Source organism: Anopheles merus, chromosome 3L, assembly GCF_017562075.2.
Source record: "Anopheles merus strain MAF chromosome 3L, AmerM5.1, whole genome shotgun sequence".
NCBI classification, from domain to species: Eukaryota; Metazoa; Arthropoda; class Insecta; order Diptera; family Culicidae; genus Anopheles; species Anopheles merus.
The window spans coordinates 24,569,195-24,589,838 of record NC_054085.1 but is presented as its reverse complement, the minus strand read 5'-3'; the positions used below and the strand labels follow the sequence as shown (position 1 = coordinate 24,589,838).

At 45.4% G+C, this 20,644-nt stretch overlaps 2 protein-coding genes across 8 annotated transcripts in view; one reads left to right on the top strand and one right to left on the bottom strand.

Moving 5' to 3' along the window:
• The window catches only part of LOC121598671, a 441,765-nt gene that overhangs the window by 13,685 nt on the left and 407,436 nt on the right, over positions 1-20,644 (top strand). For all 7 annotated transcript variants that reach the window (XM_041925845.1, XM_041925844.1, XM_041925843.1 and 4 more), the window contains one exon: positions 14,920-15,952. In XM_041925845.1, the coding sequence (XP_041781779.1) occupies positions 14,957-15,952 (996 nt within the window). In that variant the 5' untranslated portion in view covers positions 14,920-14,956. The remainder of the gene's footprint in view (positions 1-14,919; positions 15,953-20,644) is intronic.
• Positions 5,601-7,223, bottom strand: LOC121598676. Its single transcript, XM_041925867.1, has 2 exons — positions 6,702-7,223; positions 5,601-6,634 (listed from the first exon to the last, which is right to left on the bottom strand). The coding sequence occupies exons 1-2, from the start codon at positions 7,120-7,122 to the stop codon at positions 6,393-6,395; spliced, it is 663 nt and encodes a 220-aa protein (XP_041781801.1). The 5' UTR covers positions 7,123-7,223; the 3' UTR covers positions 5,601-6,392.

Below are 20,644 nucleotides of genomic sequence, written 5' to 3'. Positions count from 1 at the left end.
TTAACACTCTTTGCACTCTTTCGTATGCACTTCACGTGCCCGGTTGCATGAAACTTCTTTCCGGAAGGCCATTTAATAATGCATTGTACGGCGACGGCGTGCCTACTGGCTGGCAATAGCAGGGAGGAAGACGTACTTGAATACGGTTCAGTGGAGTTTTTACTCTCGGGCATTGGTTGTGCTTGGCGTCTCCCCTAGATCTATCGTTTCGTTTGTGATATTCTTTTAAGGGAATGTAACAAAACCAAAAACTCAGGGAGCAAGAAATACGCTTACGCTTTGGGGAGTTTTGCTGGACATTTATTTTGCTGCCTTAGGGATTGTAACTGCAAAACAAATGTCGAAGCAAGTCGCCCTCTTTTCACTTTTTTTGTTATTTTTTCTTTCATTCATTGCAATTAACTATAAAAGAGGAAACAAAACTAATCATTCCAGCGAGTGCTGTTTGTGTGTTGGAATTATTGCGTGCCATTTTAATTGTACATCGTGTCGCGCTGCACTACCGCCACTGCTTCTTGCGACAGTTTGAAAAACGCCTCCTGTAGCCTTTCCGTCGTTGATTAATTTCTTCTGGCTTTTTGACAAACAGAAGGTTTGTTTCTTCCCCACAGCCTAGCAGCCCTGGCCGAAAGGAGGCATTATCGGTGTAGGAATTTTGCTCGCAAACATTACGCTGACAACGGTATTTGACGTGCACAAATTCTAACACAAACCCGCTTGCTACTCAAGCACGACGCTTGAGCCGTTTGCGTGCGTCGGTTCCTTTTTCTGGGTGCCTGGATGGACGGACGGTGGATGGATAGTGGTGGAATTTAAACATAACGCACACCCGTCCTGTTACCTTTTAAGGGTTATCCGACACGCAATGTCGGAAGGTGTCTCTGGTCCGCGCGCCTCAATTGTCAAGGAAATGCACAGCTGTTCTAGTCTGGTGAGCAGCAGCAGCAGCGGTTCCGTAATCTAACGGACGGCTGATTAATTGGATTGTTATTCGTGAAATTGGGTCCCCATGTTCTGGGGCGAACAGGGAGTGCGCGTTCCGTGACAGGATATGTTTGATAGAGGCATGGGGGGGATACATCTGTTCAATGTTGGTTTCCGGTTGTGTCTTAATATTTGTGTTAACAATTTAGCGTGCAGAGATAGTTAGCAGTATTTACAAATTGTATCGGAGTGGGATCGAAATCATCGGGAAATATATGCTAACTACAACAAAGGAAATTGAAGAAAATGAATTGTTTCTTAAAAGATATATATAAACAAGGTTTCATTGTTTTGATTCGTACCTACTATTTTAGTGAACGTTGTTACGGAGAAACATCGAAGATGAGCATCGAAATTGTGGTTTCTAATACAAAATGTACGTTTTTATGCACCGAAAAGTATGCAATCTGCAATTTAGATTAAGCATTGTATTAGTGATGGGTACAGTTGGCAAAAATCCGGAGTCGATTCCGCTCTGAGTCCAAACATTTCATAACCGGTCCCGGAAGGTAGGTCCGCTCAGCATTATCCGAAGTCATTCGGAATCGTCTGGAGCCGTCCAAAATCTCTCAAAGTTGGAGTCATCCTGAATCGTTCGGTGTCGGAGTCAGCCGGAGTTATCCGGAGACGGAGTCATCTGGAGTCATCCGTAGTCATTCGGAGTCGCCCAGAGTCGGAGCCATCCGGATTCGCCAGGGGTCTGAGTCATCCGGAGTTGTTTAGAGTTTGAGTCTTCTGGAATCAGAGTCCCGAGTCGTCTGGAGTGGTCCGGCTTCTGCTCCGGAGTCGTTCGGTACTATCTCCGCTTGACTCCGCCCCCTAGCGGAACTAGTGAATCCGATTTTACCGGAGTTGGAACCGCACTAATAATTGCCGGAATCGCATTGGATTCGTATATCTTTGTATCTTTATACCGGTTACGCCTTAAAGTAAATTACTTGAAGAGACAACACAAATTTGTTTGAAAAACCCAAAAATAAATTGTTTGTACTTAATTTTCAATATTCTCCTCAAGTTTTTGTTGTTGTCTTTTCAATACTTTACTACCTTTTTAACAAAATTTTGTTTGACCTTCCATGGAAGAACAAATAACGTACATCACTTAGTTCTTCTAGCTTGAAACATGCCACATAATTTATTCATCACGACAAATGCATTCTTTAATCAATTACCACCTGAGAACGTAATCAGCTTAACGATGACCACAATTCCACCAAACAACACTCGGCCGGACAAAGCACACACTTCCGTACAATTGCATGCGATTTATCTCGAACCAGGCTAGCCGGAAGTCTTACTACTATACCACTGCCCTAGAGGGCGGGTTAATGTGCTCTTACTCGCTAACGACCAACTGAGCTGAACCATTGCAAGGAAGCGCCAACCAGTAACAACAATCCGTTTGTTGAACCAAAAGAAATCAGCGTAGCGAACGTTTCGTTGCCCTTACAAAAGCACACCAGTGCTGCGGCACACCGTACCGGAATGAGCTTCATTTTCTGGACGTCACTGAATACCTGAGCGGAATTCTGTAGCGGTCGTTGCCTTTTCTTGGAGTTGCTGTATACTGTTTGCACGCACGGCTGTGTTGCTGAGGGGTGTTGGTGTCGCTGGTGTGATGGTTCGCATCTAGACATAAGTATCCTTATGTCATAGGTACGCCACGGAGCTACACCGTCTGTGCACATGCCGTGCTCCACATTGCGATTGTTTGTGCTCCATTTCCTGGGGTTCATTTATCTTTTCCATTAATGGAATCTTTCCCGGGTTTGGTGAATGAGCCAGTACCCTCCCTACTGTGTGTGTGTCCATAGTTTCGGTTGAATGCCGGGCCGCAAGGAAATGGTTGTGGTATGGAGGATTTTAGTGGGGGTGAGGTTAGGCTTGAAACTGCATAACTGCGCCCCTTACAACGCCGAGTAGAAAAAGGGGAGCCAACAGTGGCGCGTTTGGCCATTCGCCCGTACTACCAAGACGGCGGCAAGCGGTCTACCTTTCAATGAACGATGACGTGCCGAACCAAATGGGGAGGCAATCGGAGGCAAAAAGGGGCAGCGAATTCGTGCCTAGGAAGAAGCAAAAGGAAAACTCATCACTTGCAAACGCCAGGGGAGGAACCGGCACACCAACGAAAAGGCGTTGATTATTTGCGAAAACAATTCGAAGGGTAGTGAACGAGAAAAAAGGACTCCTGCATGTGTGCGTCATAGAGTCGGGAGTTTTATCTTTTACCTTTTTTTTGGTGGTTGTTGGTCGGCTTGAGGAACATATTCTCCCTTACGGAGAGTGAATCGGTAAGTGTCTCAAAGTTCTGGCATTGGTGTGAGTATAGTAATGAAAGTTGGGCCTTTGCGGGAGTGATGGTAGTGGCAGGTATCTATTATTTAACGCATTTTGTACGATGTTCGGGACGTTGATGAGTTTTGGTCAAGTTGCTGCAACGGAAAGCGTGTGGACTAATGGTGTGTGTTTCTTTCTGGGGGGCGTTTTTCATGCTGCTAACATGAAGCCACTTAAAGTGAAAGTAATAGGCGGGTGAATGTGATATTGAGTGGACAATTTTCTTGTAGCAGTAGCAGGTTGTTTGGGGTTTTACTTGAACATGAGAAATTGCGAATGAGGTTTTGTGTAATAGACAAACAAAACAACTCCATCAACTCACTCTGCTACATGGGGTATTGCACACCCAACCCATTTTCTTTTGGTTGCCGCTTTTATATGTCTTTTAACATGTAAAACTGCGTTCTGAAGGTTCATTTTTGATAAACAAAATATCTGGCAGAAGAACTTTAAATGATATCCAAATAGAAAATACAACAAGATATTAAAACAAGCAATTCAGTTGGAGTTACAAATTTCTAGTCAGTAGTTCTTTGCCATTTTATAAAAAATAAATAGCCATTTTAAATGCATCTCAACAAAATTGCACTCAATGACGATCAGTGACTATAGGTTGTGTTAGAGTTGAAATATGATTAACATTGTAGACTTTTGGTTATGTTTATAACAACACAAGCTAAAAATAGATGGTTTATGCAGCCAACGAAAGACACTTGAATTCCCGAATGCATCAACCTGGCTTCTATTTAAACTCTTTAAATATATGTTATTATTCTTCTTAAATGGCGTAATGACCTACTCAGTCCTACTAATAGGTCATAAACCTCAAGGTTTATTAAACCATCTTACTGGATAGATAATATTCGGTACATTCTAATTGGAATCCAATGGCCCCGCTGGAATCCATCACGTCCATCGGATGGAGCACCAGGCTGCTCCATTATTGTCAGGTTTCGCATTACTATTGCACGGTAGTTTGCCTTAAATTATCAGAAAAATGATGTAAATAAATACAATATGGCATAAAGTAATCGAGATAACTTTATTGAATTACGAATAATATTTATCTATGAATGTTTCCATAAAACGTGATGAGTAGTAATAAACAAAAAAAAAACATGCACTTGAGGAAGAGTTTCGTAGCACATCATCGCTAATTCTATAAAGAGCTGTCCAGATAAGTAGTCAACAAAATCGAATAAACTAATGATATTTTATTGACCTTAATTGTATGCATACACCGTACGCGTCTTAGACCTAAGATCCTCCGCAATGAGCACCACAATCAGTCTCATCCTTTAATGATGACCGATCAACCACTACTAATTACCAGCTACAATAACTAATCTAAAATCGCTAAATTATACCCCCGCCCCATGCGCCCACCGGTGCGCCACTCAAAAGATCCAACTCAGCAACCGCACCGCAATAATGAGTACCATTAAAGCACTTCCGCGGCCAACCTCTGCACCGGAACACCAGCACTACCCCCAAGGCCTATAAATAGATAACTTCGCACCAATCGTAGCCAAAAGGGGGAGGAGAAATTACAACCGGAATGGGAATTTCTGCTTTGCAGTGGTGAATAAATCTCGCCGCCCGCGGTTCCAAACGCGCCAAACGAGACCCACGACAAAACATCAAACGCGTCAAGCAAAGGGAGGGCATAGAGTGAGAGTGGTTCCCATTAATTTACACGCGACGATGATGGCGCGCACTATTGTGCCGCTGTCTGTCAACACAATCGACGCTGCAGTTACAAACAGCAAAGTGCGGCTCGGGAAGGGGGGAGCACGGTGAATGCGTGCGGTAGAAATGTGTAAAGTTCTCGACCAATGCGACCGGATGCGACTAGTTTTGCCCAACAAACTGATCTGTGACACGCGCGCCTGCAAGGTACTCTCTTAACGTGTGCGCGTTTCCTGTTTGCTGTGCGGATCGCACTCGACCAACTCTTTTGCTCTGCGCCTCTTCCTCCGAGCAAATCAGCTCGATCCCGGTTAAAGTGTTTACATTTGTAGGCTAGCTTTCAGGTTTTGTTTCCGGTGGTTGGCGGTGCCGGAATGTGTTCATTTGTTGTATGGGCGTTGCTGACGCTTGTAAAATGTAAAGCTCCATTGAGCCGCAGCGCCTACCTTCGTTCTGTCGATTCCTTAACGTTCTCTCCTCTGGGCATCCTCGCATGTAACGACATAAATATGGTCGCCCGTTGTGGGGCATGGACCCCATGTGTAAACTGCGGTCCGCACGAATGCGATTGAGTGTGTTTTCTTTTCTTATTTGCCACCCTCTTGAGAGTGTGTGTGTGTACCAAGTACGTGTGTGTGTGTCTGTATGTGTACATAACAATCATACATGCAATATTGATGACGAGAGTGCCGTGGTGCGTTTTACTTATGAATGCTTTCCTTCCGCTTCATGGGGGTACTACAGGAATTCCAGCTCCCGTACAGCGAATGCACCACAGCACAGGCAGTGTGCTTGGGTGAAGGTGAATGGTGCTTCGGTGATAAATAAAAGTAACACGAAAAATATAGCCCCAGACACACTCAAACGCATGCAGGGACCGAGCTCCGACCGACGGGGAAGTAATCTACAAGCCCCTTATGTTTTATGTAAGAATACACTTGTCCCTTGTCTTTGGGCCCCGGCTCTGGAAGCATCCACACATGTGGACCACAATTTACACACACTCACACATAAACACATGCACACACATAGCCACACATTGTACCACGACCATGTCCAAGAAACAATGGGTTAAATGGATGGCAAATGCGACACAGGAATTGTAATGGGTTCTGTTTGCCTTAAGAGCCTTCCCCGTTATGCTGGCGCTTGCTGAAGAGGAAGAAAGTTGGTCCGACCATCTAGGTGTACGGGAGGACCCGTTATCGACCTTCTTTTTTATGGCGATGTGCACCTTTAAATTGGAACCTTCGGGTGGCTCCTTCACCAGTTTCTAAACCACAGTATACACACACACACACACACACAGAGCTGCTTGGTTTTCCACTTAAACGAATTTTATTGCTCCAGAAAAGCGCCACCAACGGTCAGACCCGGGGTCAGACATTTTCACACGCCACCGCACCGGCCCGGGCACCGACACTAAGCCCACCGAACACACCGACCAGCCCCCCGATGATGCCGCCCACGATTGCGCCCGGCCCGGTGAAGATGCTCCCGATGCCCGCTCCAACGAACGCTCCGGTCAGTGCGCCACCGCTCGCCACACCACCGATCGCCATCAGCATGCAGTTGTCCTCCGGTTTGTCGCGTCCCTTCAGCCACTCCCAGAGCGATATACCTGCACGACAAGAGTACGCATATGAGAGTGGGTTGTCCCGGGCCGCCGAGCAGGCGCACGCGGCTACTTGATTCAATGTTGTTCTTTTCCTCCCTCGTGCGGCGCTTCGGCCGCGGGTGATGTACGTCCGCGCTCGCGACAGCTTCAAACTCCGGCGCTGGCCGCCGCTCCAAGACATCGGCGGCTGTGGCGATGGTGCCGGTGCCGTTCCGTTCCGTCTGCTCGCCCTTGACCACCGGCCCGACGGACGGACTGGCCGACAGTGCGGGCCCGAGCGTTAACGCCACGAGCAGCACCAGCAGCGGTACAATTAAACTTCCGTGAACGCACATCGTTTTTGCGCACGCCCGTGTACGGCCGAGCAGAAAACAACCTGAACAGCCAGTCGCACTGGCGGACCTGGGGCCAGCGAATGGATTAGCAATTTTACTACCGAAACGGACACTCACAGGCACAAGCACACACGCTCTGTGCGGGGCCCGCTCCATCCGGTCCGGTCGGGCGGTGTCATTCTGTGGCGGACGTTGCTGGACGCTGTTAATGCCACCCTTTGCACCGTGGCACTGGGACTGCGGTGTGGCAGCGTGCCAGTACCGACCGCGCTGCTATTCGGCCGCACTTGGGCGGCAGTCAATTGGCGGGCGGGATTCATTTGGACCGGATGGTGGGCATGGCGATGGTCATAATTTGCTGTCATGTAGAAGATATTGGAGATGGTCAGTAATGTTTGAGGAGATAGGTTGAAGTTGCAGATACAAAGGGGTGATTTTGTATGTCAGTATCCTGTTAGGCTTTTTTCCAAATTCTTCCAAATCTTCAAGATCTTACATGTACCAATTTCTAGTGGTTTTATTAATAAGATCATTCAAGAACAAAGATTCTTACATGTACTCTAGACATCTTCAGAAAAAATACGTTGTCATTAAAGATCTATCATTCTTAGAGTTCTTCCACACATTAAACATACCGTAGTCTGCCTCATAGTGCTCTCGTGACCTTCCCTATACACCACAGTGCGAAACAACCCCTGCCGCGTATGCTTGATGAAGATTATTACTTTATCCCATCGTTTGGACTCCCTGCCTGGGCATAAAGTGACCAATATGTTGATGTCCTCCGCCAGCACAGACACACATACACAAACACACACGCGCTTCCCCCAAAACCCCGCTTATCGCTGGAGCACGTTCGAAAACATTGCCCCAGTTGCAGTGGTGACGCAGTGCAAAATCGTCACATCTTGCTGTGGTACCTTTCCAGTGGGTGAAGGTACATTGAATACAACGGCCGAGGCCTTGTTTGCTGAGGGTTCACAGATAGTATCGCACCGTGTGCGAGCGGAGGTCGTCCACGGGAGACCGCTGCCGTGATTAGCTTCAATTGAAATAAAGGGATTGCTGGAGCACTGTGCAGGCGCTGTTTGTTTACTGTGCGCGGCTTGGAGGAATGGTTTGGGCGGGCGGCTGATGCAGTACGTTGGATGGTGTTGTTTAGTTGGCTTTTTTTTTGTTACGTTGCTTTGCTACTGTTTGCTTTTGATTACACGCCGCATCCGGTTGGTACACATGCACTCAAAAGTGCAGCGTTGGTGGATGAGATTGGATGAGCATTAGGCGGCTACTTTAAATTATAGCATAACTACGATGAGTGATGTACATAAAATAAAGCCTGTTTTTTTTGGGATAAGAGTGTATCAAATATTCTTGAAAAACACAGCTTAAAGATGCAAGGGCCTGTTCAGTTCTATTTCGGAAATTGTGTAAAGGATTTGTCATTTCTTTCCATTGCTGCAAGCCTTTAAATTATTAAAGACACCATAAAAGGATTAAAATCCCGTTCAACAGATCATTCTGCCCCTTTTCCCCCAACAATTCTTCTACGAAGATGCCAGCAAAATGCAAAACCAAATGTTTTGCAAGTGCCCAAAATCAGATAACAAATGGAGGGGCCAACCTTTTTCTGAGCGTCGCTTTTCTGTGCCTTCCATCCCTTCTTGGTATTACTATTCGAACAGAAAGTCGTCCGCAGGTAAGAACGTAGAGAATAAAAAAAATCTCCCATTTGTATAACCGAATCACCTGCCCAAAGTGGTCCAGTTATGGGACCAAATGAAAGTGAAATTGAACTCCCAATTCTTCCAATTTTGTATATATTTCTTCTTCTTTTCTGAATTTTGTTGTCGGCTTACTCTGGTCAGATTGTGCTGCTGGACATGAAGCCTAAAATTTGTTAAGCCCAGCATATAAAACAATTTATCAACCCTACAGAACTACTGCGACGGGGACAGGTTTTATTTGCTCCTAGGAAACGCTCTTCTATATCTGCTCCGTCCGATGCTTTAGATAGCAAGCAAAAAAAAAAAAACGAACGAAATCCTTCGTAATTCCATCAGTCCGGGAGACCTGCGGGGGTCTGTTGCCTCTCCAACTCCTCCCCTCCGTATCCAGCAGTGTCCCAGCGGGGGTCACCAGCCCGGGTGCGGAGGGTGCGGAATTTCCATCAAAACGCTCCGTGCACCCGTTTCGTCGCCATTATTTATGACCATAAACTTTCTGACAGCTCGTAAAGTAAGTAAATATATCAAGACACAGGGCCGGATGCGGCCCCGTTCGGTCCGGCCAAGAAGTTCGGCCGCAGCCTTCAATCAAATCGTCCCCCCTAGCTAACACGCAGGCACACACGCACACACGTCATCACTGATGGTGTCTGAGATGGTTTAGCTGGCGAAGCGATTGCAGTTTTCCCACTCACCAGTCAGGTCCGTGGGGAAATGGGGGCAACCCAAACAAGGAACTCCCGGGGACCCGAACTAAACTGCGTACATGTAATCTAAAATAAAAGTTTTACCAAACATGACGGCCACCATTAGGGTGATAGGCGTGCTCGGGAGCCGCTGTGGCGATGAGTTGCAATTTTTCTGTACTTCCTTTAATGACGTTTTTCTTTAGTTTCTTGTTTTTTTTTTCTCTTTTTCGTGCAGACCGATGGAGTCTTCCGGGTAAGCCTTAGATAGATCAAACCAAGTACAATTTTTCCATGCAGCAATGCTAATTTTAGGCTCAAGCCTTAAGAAACGCCTCCAAGAAGCGTAGGGCAAAAAGATCGTATCATTGCGGCAACATTAGGCCATTTGGTGCGCTGTGATACTCAACATTGGCGTGGAAAAATTGCCTTCGATGTTCGGAGCGATTCGGACAGCAGCTTGTAAGGGATTACCTTCTTTTTTCTCTCCTTCCTACTGGTTCAGAGTTCGCCACAGTCATGAGCGCCACAATCCATTTCCCTTTCCGAGTTCGGTTTTGTTTCGCTTGCTACAGACAGCTCCACAGTAGTTAACAAATTACAAGCGAACGGCAAAATGAATTGAAGACCTATGGACAGGGACACAACGCCACCGAAGTGTGGCTGATTGTGCTGGAACCCTTCATCGACTGGTTGCCAGGCAGGTAGCGCATGCTATCACTTTCCCTACATTGTAACCACTCACGAATATGAAAGCGTACCCCAATTGCCACGACGGCACGACTCCCGTCTCAACAATGACAACTTTCGTGACGGTGACTGTTAATGCGCGGGCCTGGACGGGCCGTGACGGCACGAATGTGCCACACCGGCTCACTAATGGAGTACTGCATTGACAGCTACTTAAGGATTTGCGTTCGGCAGTGATAACGAGCTTGTCTAGCAAGTACTATCGCGCCGAGGGACGCATATCTAGCGTGTTTGAGCGCAGTGTGGCCTAATGCGACTGGCGGGCCGTTGGAATGACTTGTGGAAATGGAAGAACAACAGAAGGAGTACAAAAACGGACATGAAATATCTTGTGCAGGGAGCAAAATCGCAACAAATGTTTTTGGGTGTTATTAATTGCTTTTTGCTGCACAAGGGAGCGTTGGAGGTGTGCTACAGGAACATTAATTTGATAGTGTGCTGATCAATTTGTATCTACCAGTAAGAGCTACGGGCAGCATTATATTCTTTAAGAATGTATAAAGCCTTACCACGTGCTCACATTGTTCTTATCTTACCCAATTTCATCCTTATTGAAGACAAATTTCCACTCCACCTTTAAAGTATCCCGGCATATCTCACCATCACATCACAATTGGAATGCGTCAGGGCAGCAAGAAATGAAAATCTCGTACGACAAGATATATAAACAACCATCTTGCTCGGGAAATCCATCTGCACTCGCAGCAAAAAGTGTGGAGAGCAAAAATATTTGACAAACGATAGAAATCCCTCCAACTGTAGCACTATTGGAGAAATGAAAAGGTGCTCCGGTCCGGTCTGTGGTTTTGACATTCTCTGCGTGGGGAGTTTCTGCTCCGTCCGATTGTCCTCCACTCTCGGTCGCGTCGCTGAATGCATAAACTTGTGCCATCCACCATTCGTTGTGTAACTTGTCCCACATTCGGGCAGCTCGGGAGTGCGAACTCAGAACTCGGGTCCTTTGCTTTGGAGATGGGTGTTTTTGAACATCCACTGGCAAAAAAACCCTCCAGAAGCACACTTCTCTCCTTGCGGCACGGTATATCTATTGAAGAGGCACGTACCTGAAACGTGTGGTACACAAACAAGTGGATTATTTGCCGGAGGATTTTCCACCACTCACATACACATATTATTCTTTTCGCCCTTCCTTCGCCTTTCTCGGGGAACTGCTTTTCCCTATTTTTCCCCAAAAAGTGTGTTTCCTTTTTCTACCAAGCGCGGGCGGAATGTAGTATTTTGGAATCGTTCCGGAAAAAGCTTGAGCAATAGGATCGACACTTGGCAGCAGGTTTGCACGCGGAGGAAAGTTTTGCAAGATATTGCCGGGTCTTTTTCTGCAACCCAAAACTCCTTCAATATTTTCTTTGGCATTTTGGTCGTGGGGGTTTGGCGAGGTTTTCCCGTGTATCCGCCGGTTAGTATAGCAGGCACAGGTACGCCACGTGCGAGTGGATTGTGGATCCATAGAAATAAATATTCAACGGTGGCACCCGTTTTGTGCCGCTTCCGTGGGCGAAGAAATGAAGGTTTATTTTTGGAAAGATTCCACGCTCGTCCAGCGTTTGTGAGGGTTCGGTTTTCGTTGTTGGCTGTTTTGAAAGGGAGCGCAGGAAAACCGACCAACCAAAGGCACCGCGCAAAAGGTTAGAATGTTGGTCCTTCGAGCCGGATAGCGCAGAGAGCACTCCTGGATTGGAATTTCTAAGCGCAGCGTGTCTCCGTCCCGTTCGTCACTTTGCAGCACGAAAAGGGAACGGTTTTTGATTTAAATTTTTAAACCAAACGGCATCATCGGCAGCGTTTCAGTGCGAGCACCACCCCCCCTGGCTGGGTGAAGCTGGCGCGTGTCCAAACGGAACCTGCAGATAGAGCTGACGAAGCATCAGGAAGAAAACTGGGACGACACTTCCGTGTGCGAAATGTGTGTGTGCGATACATGCGATTGGTATTGATTTTTCTGTCAGGAGTCATTTTTCTTCACTCGACCTCGACGGCAGTCATGAGATTGTTTTACTTCCGCACTAGCACGGCTTTCGTCGTCTGCAATGTATCTTGCGCGTGCGGACGGGAACGCTGAGGTTGGTGAGGGCTGGCACTGCTACCCGAAAACGTCAATCGAACGTCGGTTGAAGGTTGAAGGAGCAAATAAATAGACTGATTTACATTTTGATGAGAAAACAGGAAATCGGTTTATTAGCGTGCTGCGGACAGAGAGGGACAGGGATCGGGGGGGGGGGGGGATGGCAGGATTGCGTAGGTCGTCAGCTGGGCCGGATTGGGATGTTTGTTGGGCAGGATGTGCGTTTCAACCAATATGCGGTACAATATGGAGAGCGCAACGACAGTTGCTTTCGCACCGCGAATGATTGATTTTTGCCATTTAATTAATATGATAGTGTCGTTGAGGTGTGGTAGAGCAGAAAAGGGAACATGTGTTGTCTTATGACAAAAGACGATTCATATATAATAATTCTAATGCATCCTTTAAAGCTTTAAAGCTCCAGAAAAGAACACAAACAACGCTTTCCATTCTCAACATCAATCCCTTTTTCCCAACTCTTCAGACAGTCACAAATCACACAAACAAGATGTAACGAAAGAATGACAATGATAATGGTTCACCCAAAAGCCTCCGATGTTGGCTGCAGTGGACATGAAATTCATTTAACATTCCAAACCTCCTCACACAGCCTCCGCTAAATGGTTGGTCGATTTCACAGTCACCCCAGCCAGTCGACGGCCTGTTGTCTGGACGTCATGAGTCGTTCTGGTACGTGTTTTAGCGTGGATTGCATTTTGTAGCACTTTGCGGAAGCAGCAGCAGCAGCAGCAGCTACAAGCCATTGGGCGCGCGTGAATGTTTCGAATGCTTGTGTGGTAGGCAATGTTCGAGCAGACCGATTGTTTTCGTCATGTCCAATTTCACTACCGAATGCTACGAGTCAGGCCCAAAATCGACCTCATGGAGGCCGGCAGAGAAACTCGGGACACGTAATGTCGCATTTTCCCAGCGGCTACGCAACCGGCGCAATGCTCCAACCAGGTCTTGATGCATGCATCCCGGTCTCGGAAACCTCACCCAGGAGGACAATGAATGCAAAGTACAGCATTTTGCACCGCGTCCGAGGATCATGTTGATCATAATAATTTCGCTCAGGCTTCAGGGCAGCTAGCCATCGGGAACGCCATACCGGGCGGTCACTGTCGGCCGGCGGGGCAGACATCGTACCGGAAATTAGCCGCTTTATGCGTGCACGCTTCCCAACGCCGGCAGTTGTTTTGGGGGGAAGGACGACAGGAGCAGAAGCAGCCCCGGGAGCCGCCCAAGCCGTGATAAATAATTGAACTAAATTGGCTCAGAATAGGACACAAACAGCAGCGTTTAAGCATCGGAGCGGAGATGGCACGGCGTGTTGGTGTGCTGCGGAGGATGTGGTGCTGATGCTGCTGCCGTTGTTGCTGCTGGTGTAGAAAATTTCCCCCGCTCATTATAATGTCAAACCAGCTACGTAGAAAATTCGAGTGGCTGGCTGCGACAGCTGTGCAAGGCGCACCGCATTTTCGAGTGAGGCTGGTTTGTGTGCTTACAAATTATCCATTGGTCATAATTAGAGCGAAGATGTGTTTAGTGGCAGTTTGGGAAATATTCGGAGCCGAAAACGTGTCACGAGATTAGCCTTGTGCGTACATGCAGCAATGAATAATCAGATAGTTCTGTGACTCAGTGCTTGATGTTCGTATCGGTCTGTGCGAATTAACTGCTCGTGGCAGTACAATGAGCAAGAAATAGAGACACGATGGTCGATACAGACAATTCGTGTTATATTGTTATAACAACTCAACACTTGTGTGATAATTTTGGATTTGAAGAGATCTAGTAAAACTGTGCTTGTTATATGCTTACCTAACAAGTTTAAAGTTTTATTTGTGCATTTTAATTGATTTCATTTATTTTTATCTAAAAACTTAGAAAGATACAGTCGTTGCCACCTAATTTTGGCTCTAAGGCATCAATTTTTGACAGTGCGCATCAATTTTTGTTTGTAAGTCATCAATTTTTTACTGCTGTAGGAATCATGACATAAAAAATACAAAAACTGTGGAAATTGATTGTTTCTTGAGAAAAAATGATGAAATTTTAGAAATTCTAAAGCTTTTGTTTACAGCTGAAAAAACATGCCATTTTTTTTCACTTCGAATCTCCTATCAATAAAATGATTTACTACTTAACTTAATATTAATCATTTAAAACACACAGTTTCAGAAATTACTTAAAATTTTGTAAATAAAGCGATTGACGCACAGTCAAAAATTGATGCCTTCAAGGCAAAAATTGAGATACGCTGTCAAAAATTGGTGCCTTTGAGACAAAAATAGGTGAGTTAGCGTAAAAATTTAGAGGCAACGACTGTAAAGTTCCTCATTGTGTTACGAGGATTACTTACAGTTCCATACAATTTGTTAATGTATAATAAATTATTTAAATTAATATTGATTAATTAAATGACGGTTGATTACGGCCGTAATTATGATGTTTGATGTGGAACCACTTTCGACCGTAACTCAGACTAACTTTTGAAAATATGTCTAAAAGAATATGATGTACAGAAGTATCTATATTGCACTTCAAATTAATCATGAATTAATAAATCATAATACAAATAAAAGAACCAGTTCTCAGAAACTTACATTCGTATATCAACAACTCTAAAATGTAATACATTTTGAATCTATCATCGCTCGCCTTCTAATCTATTTTCGTTCTTTTATCTCGATCTTCCTACCTGCAGGTTCATCCACTCCACTCACACGAAAACAAAACACAAAATGGCCGACCAAGGTCAAGCACCACCGATAACGTCGGCACCGAAGCGCAGCACCGACCATCCACAGTGCTCCGTTGGGATGGCCGCCACCTTCCAGCAGCATCTGCACGGTTCGGAATCGTGCAAAAACTCGCCCAACGTGCCCCGCCGTCACGATCCCGCACACCATCTGCCGCACCATGCGGCCGCCCTGCTGCTGCTCGAAAGCGGCTCGCAAAGCGCCAAATCGTCCCCGCTGCCGAACAGGCGGCTCGACAAGCTGCAGGGCGTGATTCGGGACCAGCGATCGACACCGATCGCCGGTCGGCGCGAGGTAAGCGAGATGGAAGCGTTCGATTCGCCGCTCGTCTCGCGCCGCTTTCTGCAGCAGCAACCGTGCGAGTGTGCTGGTGGATCGGCCGTACCGGTCAAGCGTCGGGCCGCGTCCGAGTGTGTGTGCAGCAGTGCGGAGCCACAGGTGATGCGTAAGCGCGTTGATTCGGACTGCGGCAGTACGGGCAGCAGCTGTCTGCGCAAGAACGTAGTGCGTCACAATTTCGGACTTGCCAGCGGTGGCACGGGCGGCGGCGGTGGTGGTGTAAGTTCATGTGAAAATTCTCCCGTTCCGGTGCGTCGTCAGTTCGGGGCGGCGGTAGGGCAGGCGTATCCTGCCTCCCCTGCCAAAAGTGTGCTCGGTGAGCCGGGAGTGTTTTCGTCGCCCGTGCATCGTCCATACCACCATCATGCGGCTTCAGGGGCAGGGTTTCATGGCCCAGCCGGTGGTAGCCCGGCGAAGAGTGTTTTGGGTGAGCCGGGAGTGTTTTCATCACCGGCACGGAGCATTGTCTGTAGCCCACCTGGTGGTGAGCCGAGAGGTGGTGGTGGTGGTGGTGTTGGTGCCGGTGGGGATGGTATGGAAGATACGGATCAAGGTGTTGGTGTTAGTGGGGCAAGTGATGTGCTCGCAGGTGATCAGACAATCGTGTCCGGCTGGCTGAAGTTTCGCGATAACAAGAAGGTAAGTGAAATTTGTTAGGTTAATTGATGCTGCATTACATCATTCACGCTTGGGATGTTATTGTCGGGATATTATGGGGCAATTATATTTGTTTGAACCTCTGTTATTTATAGTTAAACTTACAGTATTTCTCTAGTCAGTTCAACACTTCAAACTGCAATTCCAATCCGTAAAATCCCTATTCAACATTGTCGAATGAATATCTAGTGTATACCGAGGAAACAATGACAGATCATTTGAGTTTCTATTGTTATTGTTTGAAATGTATTTTACGGGATCGAATTGTTCTCTTCCGATGTTGAGCTGGCTAGTGCATCCTTGTAAGTACTTGCGTCAAACTGTAATACCGTTTTTAGGAGGTTCCATGGTTCCAAGATAAAGATATTCCGAATTCTTATAATTCAAGGGCCTCGGTTGTCGAGGATTTTCCTGTTCCATAAATGATGTTGTCCTTCGGAGACATTTTTACTAGTATGTAATGTTGACTCTAAAAGCTGAATAAATAATGGATTATACATTTTAATTGCTTTATCGTTCTTCTAAGGGATCTAATGATTATCAAGAACTCAGTAGATTTACTTTTTATAATATACTTGTCAACTTCTAGGAGTATTAACCAAATATGCCACATGGTTAATGATGAAGAAAATGATGTTTTGGATAAAATATTTAATTGAGTAATTGTTACTTTCATCAGCTATAATCAAACTTATGGATGTTTAGGTTTTATTCACTTCACGATCACTAGACTTAACGAAGATTACAAAATTCATTTCAAAAACAAGTTTTTTTGTTTCAATAAATGAAAATCTAATCTAGTTTAAATATGTTATTATAGATGATTAACTACTCACTGATTCTTCATCAGAAACATATCCTCTAATCATTAACTACATAGATTTAAAAATCAACTCGATTTAACATTTACGAAGAACAGAGAAACAAGTACAAACATCTTATCAAAGTGTCATAATAAATTACTCTAAGATGTGTTAAAAATTCGCTTAACATGGCTCAAAATCCGTTGAAAAAGAACTCGTCCCTATTGCCAAGATCTCAGAGCGAAGCGCTAAAAATGTAAAGACTATTCAAATCCATCCCTGTCACCATCTGCCCATGGCTCGTTTTAAAAAGAAGCAATTTGGAATTAACATCACCAGTGCTAAATCCAGTGACAACAGTCGCTTTCAATGTCAATGTTTCCGTCCTTTTCAATGCCTTCGGTAGGTGGCCAAAAACAAACAACCTTACCGGCATTACCATCTGAGAAACGTGCTACTTACACACACACACTCGTTGGCAGTGTGTGTGTCCCAGCGGCTTCCCCAATCTAATCGTGATAATCCTCCCGGAAAGCTTATACCCGTCAAGCCGGAGTGGATCCACTGTATGGCAGGTGCCGTGGAAAGCGCGCAATGCGCCGTGGCGCTTTTTGGAAAATGCTTTTGTTTGGAGTACCGTTCATTAGAGCTAATCCTCGTGCCGTCTCCACCGTCCTAGTGAGTTCTTCCGATTTCGGGTGGCGTTTTAATGAGCTTAGCAAATCAAGGCGAACGATTTGGAGGGTGATGACAGACGCGAGTACTAGGGACAGGGTGACTAGCAGTGAGCCTATAATTGCCCGCGAAATGGATTCGTTTGTCGGATCGGGAAAAGGTATTAGTGGGATTTTGTTGATTTTCTGAGCGAGGGTTAACAAAAAGGAAAATCATCAAATAGAAATGTTTCTTAATGATTTTTATTTGAATTGGCGTTTGTATGCTCCATGCCCAAGCTGTACCACCAACCTCTTTCACTGTCAGATAGAAGTATCACTTTTATCTTCTGCCAAACCAAACATGGCGTCAGGTTTCGCTTTTCAATGAAAATTTTCACCAATGCCTTTTGCTCCCCTTTTTTGCTGTGGAATAAAAAAGGTATAGCAGGCGAAGGTAAAGAAAAGAATCTCCCATTCAATGCCAGTCTCGGAAAGCGTCGGTATGTTGCTTATCCTCTCGAAACTCCGTTCTCCGGTGAGGAATGTTGCTGCAGATGGAGGTTGGAAGTTTGTAGGATTCTCCACCCAGAACATTCCGCTCATGCCGTGATGAGTACTTGACATTTCCTCCAGAACCACCAGACACCAGAGAGTGGTGGTAGCGCTAGACTTATTTTCCTCAGCTTCTGGCCCAGTCCCCGGCACCTTTGCTGGGGTGCCGTTTTTTCATGCCACTGCTGCTCGAGCGGGAAAGAAAAATTAATCCAATCTAAATGATAAAGTCAGGAATCGGAGCGTTACGAGAAATGTGCGGATCAAAAACTGCAAAGGTGTGGTGGAGAAGGTTGTTTCGGTTTCGGTGATTAATTATTTTGGTTGACTTTTGCGTTTTCATTACGCCGCAACGCAACTCCGGGGGAGGGTGCCGTAGGAAGATGCGCAAGAACGATGGAATGTTTTGGAGTTGTAGGGCTTTTTTTGTTGCTTCCCTTCTTTCGCTCCCTCTCACTCGTATATTGTGGAGAGATAGAACGCACACAAAAAATACACAACTGTAGCTTCGTTGTATCCGGGGAGCTCATTGTTTGGCGAAGCCTGATAAGTGGAAGCGGTGTACACTCACGATGCACACAAAAAAAAACTTTCCCTCCAAACAGATGGCTCGAGCGTACGACGGTCCTGGAAAGAAGGTTGAATTTTACGCTAAAATTCTTCAAATTACTTCAGTGTGTGGAAACGGCAGAAGGGACAACAGCAGCAAAAAAAAAGAACACACTTTGGATGGGAATAGAAAGAAGTCCTAACGATGCCTTATCCGCATCATGTCCAACGACGTGGCGCGTTGGACGATGGAGCCCGGTGATGGAGCTGAAAATAATTTGATGAAGAAGAATATGTTCGAACTGTCAGCAGGGAACAAAGCAGTCGTGCAGCGAGGAAGATAAGAGAAGGCTCCGCCTACACACGATACGGATGGAGGGGTGGGGGGCTTGTCTCTTGATGGTTGAATGTAGGTTAGCTAATGAATTTTCACGACAAAGTTGTGTCACTTAAACCACTATGAAGGGAATGTCTTTAATTAGGGTTTTTTTTCTAAACCGTTTTTAGCTTGTGAGCTAACAAAGAGCGAAGCCAAGTTGTTGCCTAAATCATGTATTCGATAGTTTGTTCCAGTGGGCAGTACACTACAGTGGCTGTTTCTTAAATATACCTTTAAAAACTACTTATTGGACTTTTATTGTATTTATTTTATATGAATCAGACATAAAGTATGCAATAGGTAGTATAAAATGGCTTTAATTATCTTATATTGTGGTTTTCCATGATTGGGGCCCTTCATGATTCTAGTCAGTTTTTTGTATGGAGTTTGACAGTTGGAGACTGAAATCATGTAAAAACTTCATACAAAACCACACATAAGACTAGCCTGCAGTATTCTGTCTAAAAGATCGAAAAGTCGGAAAGAAAATTTGATTCGAATACCTGCTCGAAAAAAGGGCAAAACAAGGTGGTGTACATTCATTCCAAGGTGCATTAAAGAGATCTGGTGATGGAATCCAGAATCAAAGTGTATGTAGTCCAGGTGGTCTCATAGCAAGTTTTTTATAACCAAATTTGAACATCACTTTTTGACAGAACGAGTGAAAACTTTAGCTCCAACGAGCATTGTCGGGGCTTGACGAATACTCAAAACACTCTTAAAATCTTCATTCAGAAGCAGAAGCAATAAAAATCAGTCTTTTAAATTCATACACCTTGGGATAAGCCCACCTGTATATTATACCCACTTCGATAGCTGCTCGAAAACTGCTATACAATGCAAACAGTTGATAGGCAGAAATTTTGGTCTACGATCTAGAAACGGAAAGGGCTTCATTGTTAGTAGTTCTCCAATCTAGTTTTGGATATGTTCTACGATTCTCAATGTTTGTACTGATATAGTTTACGATGTTTTACAGTTCTTCAATTCCTTTTGTAGAATTGAATGTTGAAAAATGGCTTAAACTTTTCATGATCATTGTTCATTGCAAAGCAAGGTTCATTAGCAAGGGTTGACATCATCTCTATGTAAGCTCTAGTATCACATTATCGCTAGTGATCTTACTAAAAGCACATCAAAAGCATATGTTTTCGAACACACCACGGGCGATCTGGTGGAACAAACAGCAGACACACACACACCAACCATTGGCCCGAGATCATATCTTTTCCTTTAAAAACAGCTAAAAGCGTTCGTTAGCACCAGTTAATAAAATTATACTGCATGCAATAGAATAGCAAACTAACTGTGCTGCGGAAGAGTTGTGAGATGCGGCAGTACCTGTGCCTCGTAAGAGAAATCTAATAGTCACTTTGGTCATCGTCATACGAACGCTTGGAATGTGAATTCCACCCCCAACACACACACTCAGTAAAGCTTTCAGCAGTCACACAAAATCTCTATCCGTACGTACGGCCAAACGCACTGCACTTCGATGCATCGGACCGCACTTCGGAAAGGGAAAACAAAATTTTGCCTGAGGATATTTTTACAGCTGCAGTTTTCTCCCCTACCCATCTCCCACCCATTTCCCAGTGATTCCCCATCACCACGTTGCCTTTAGTCGAACAGCTGGTGAGCAGAAAGTTGGTGAAATTAGTGTAAAACAAACAGTCCGTCCCAGAAGGGATGAAGCCGGTTTGCTTCGCTCGTGCACTGGGTCTGTTTATTCGCA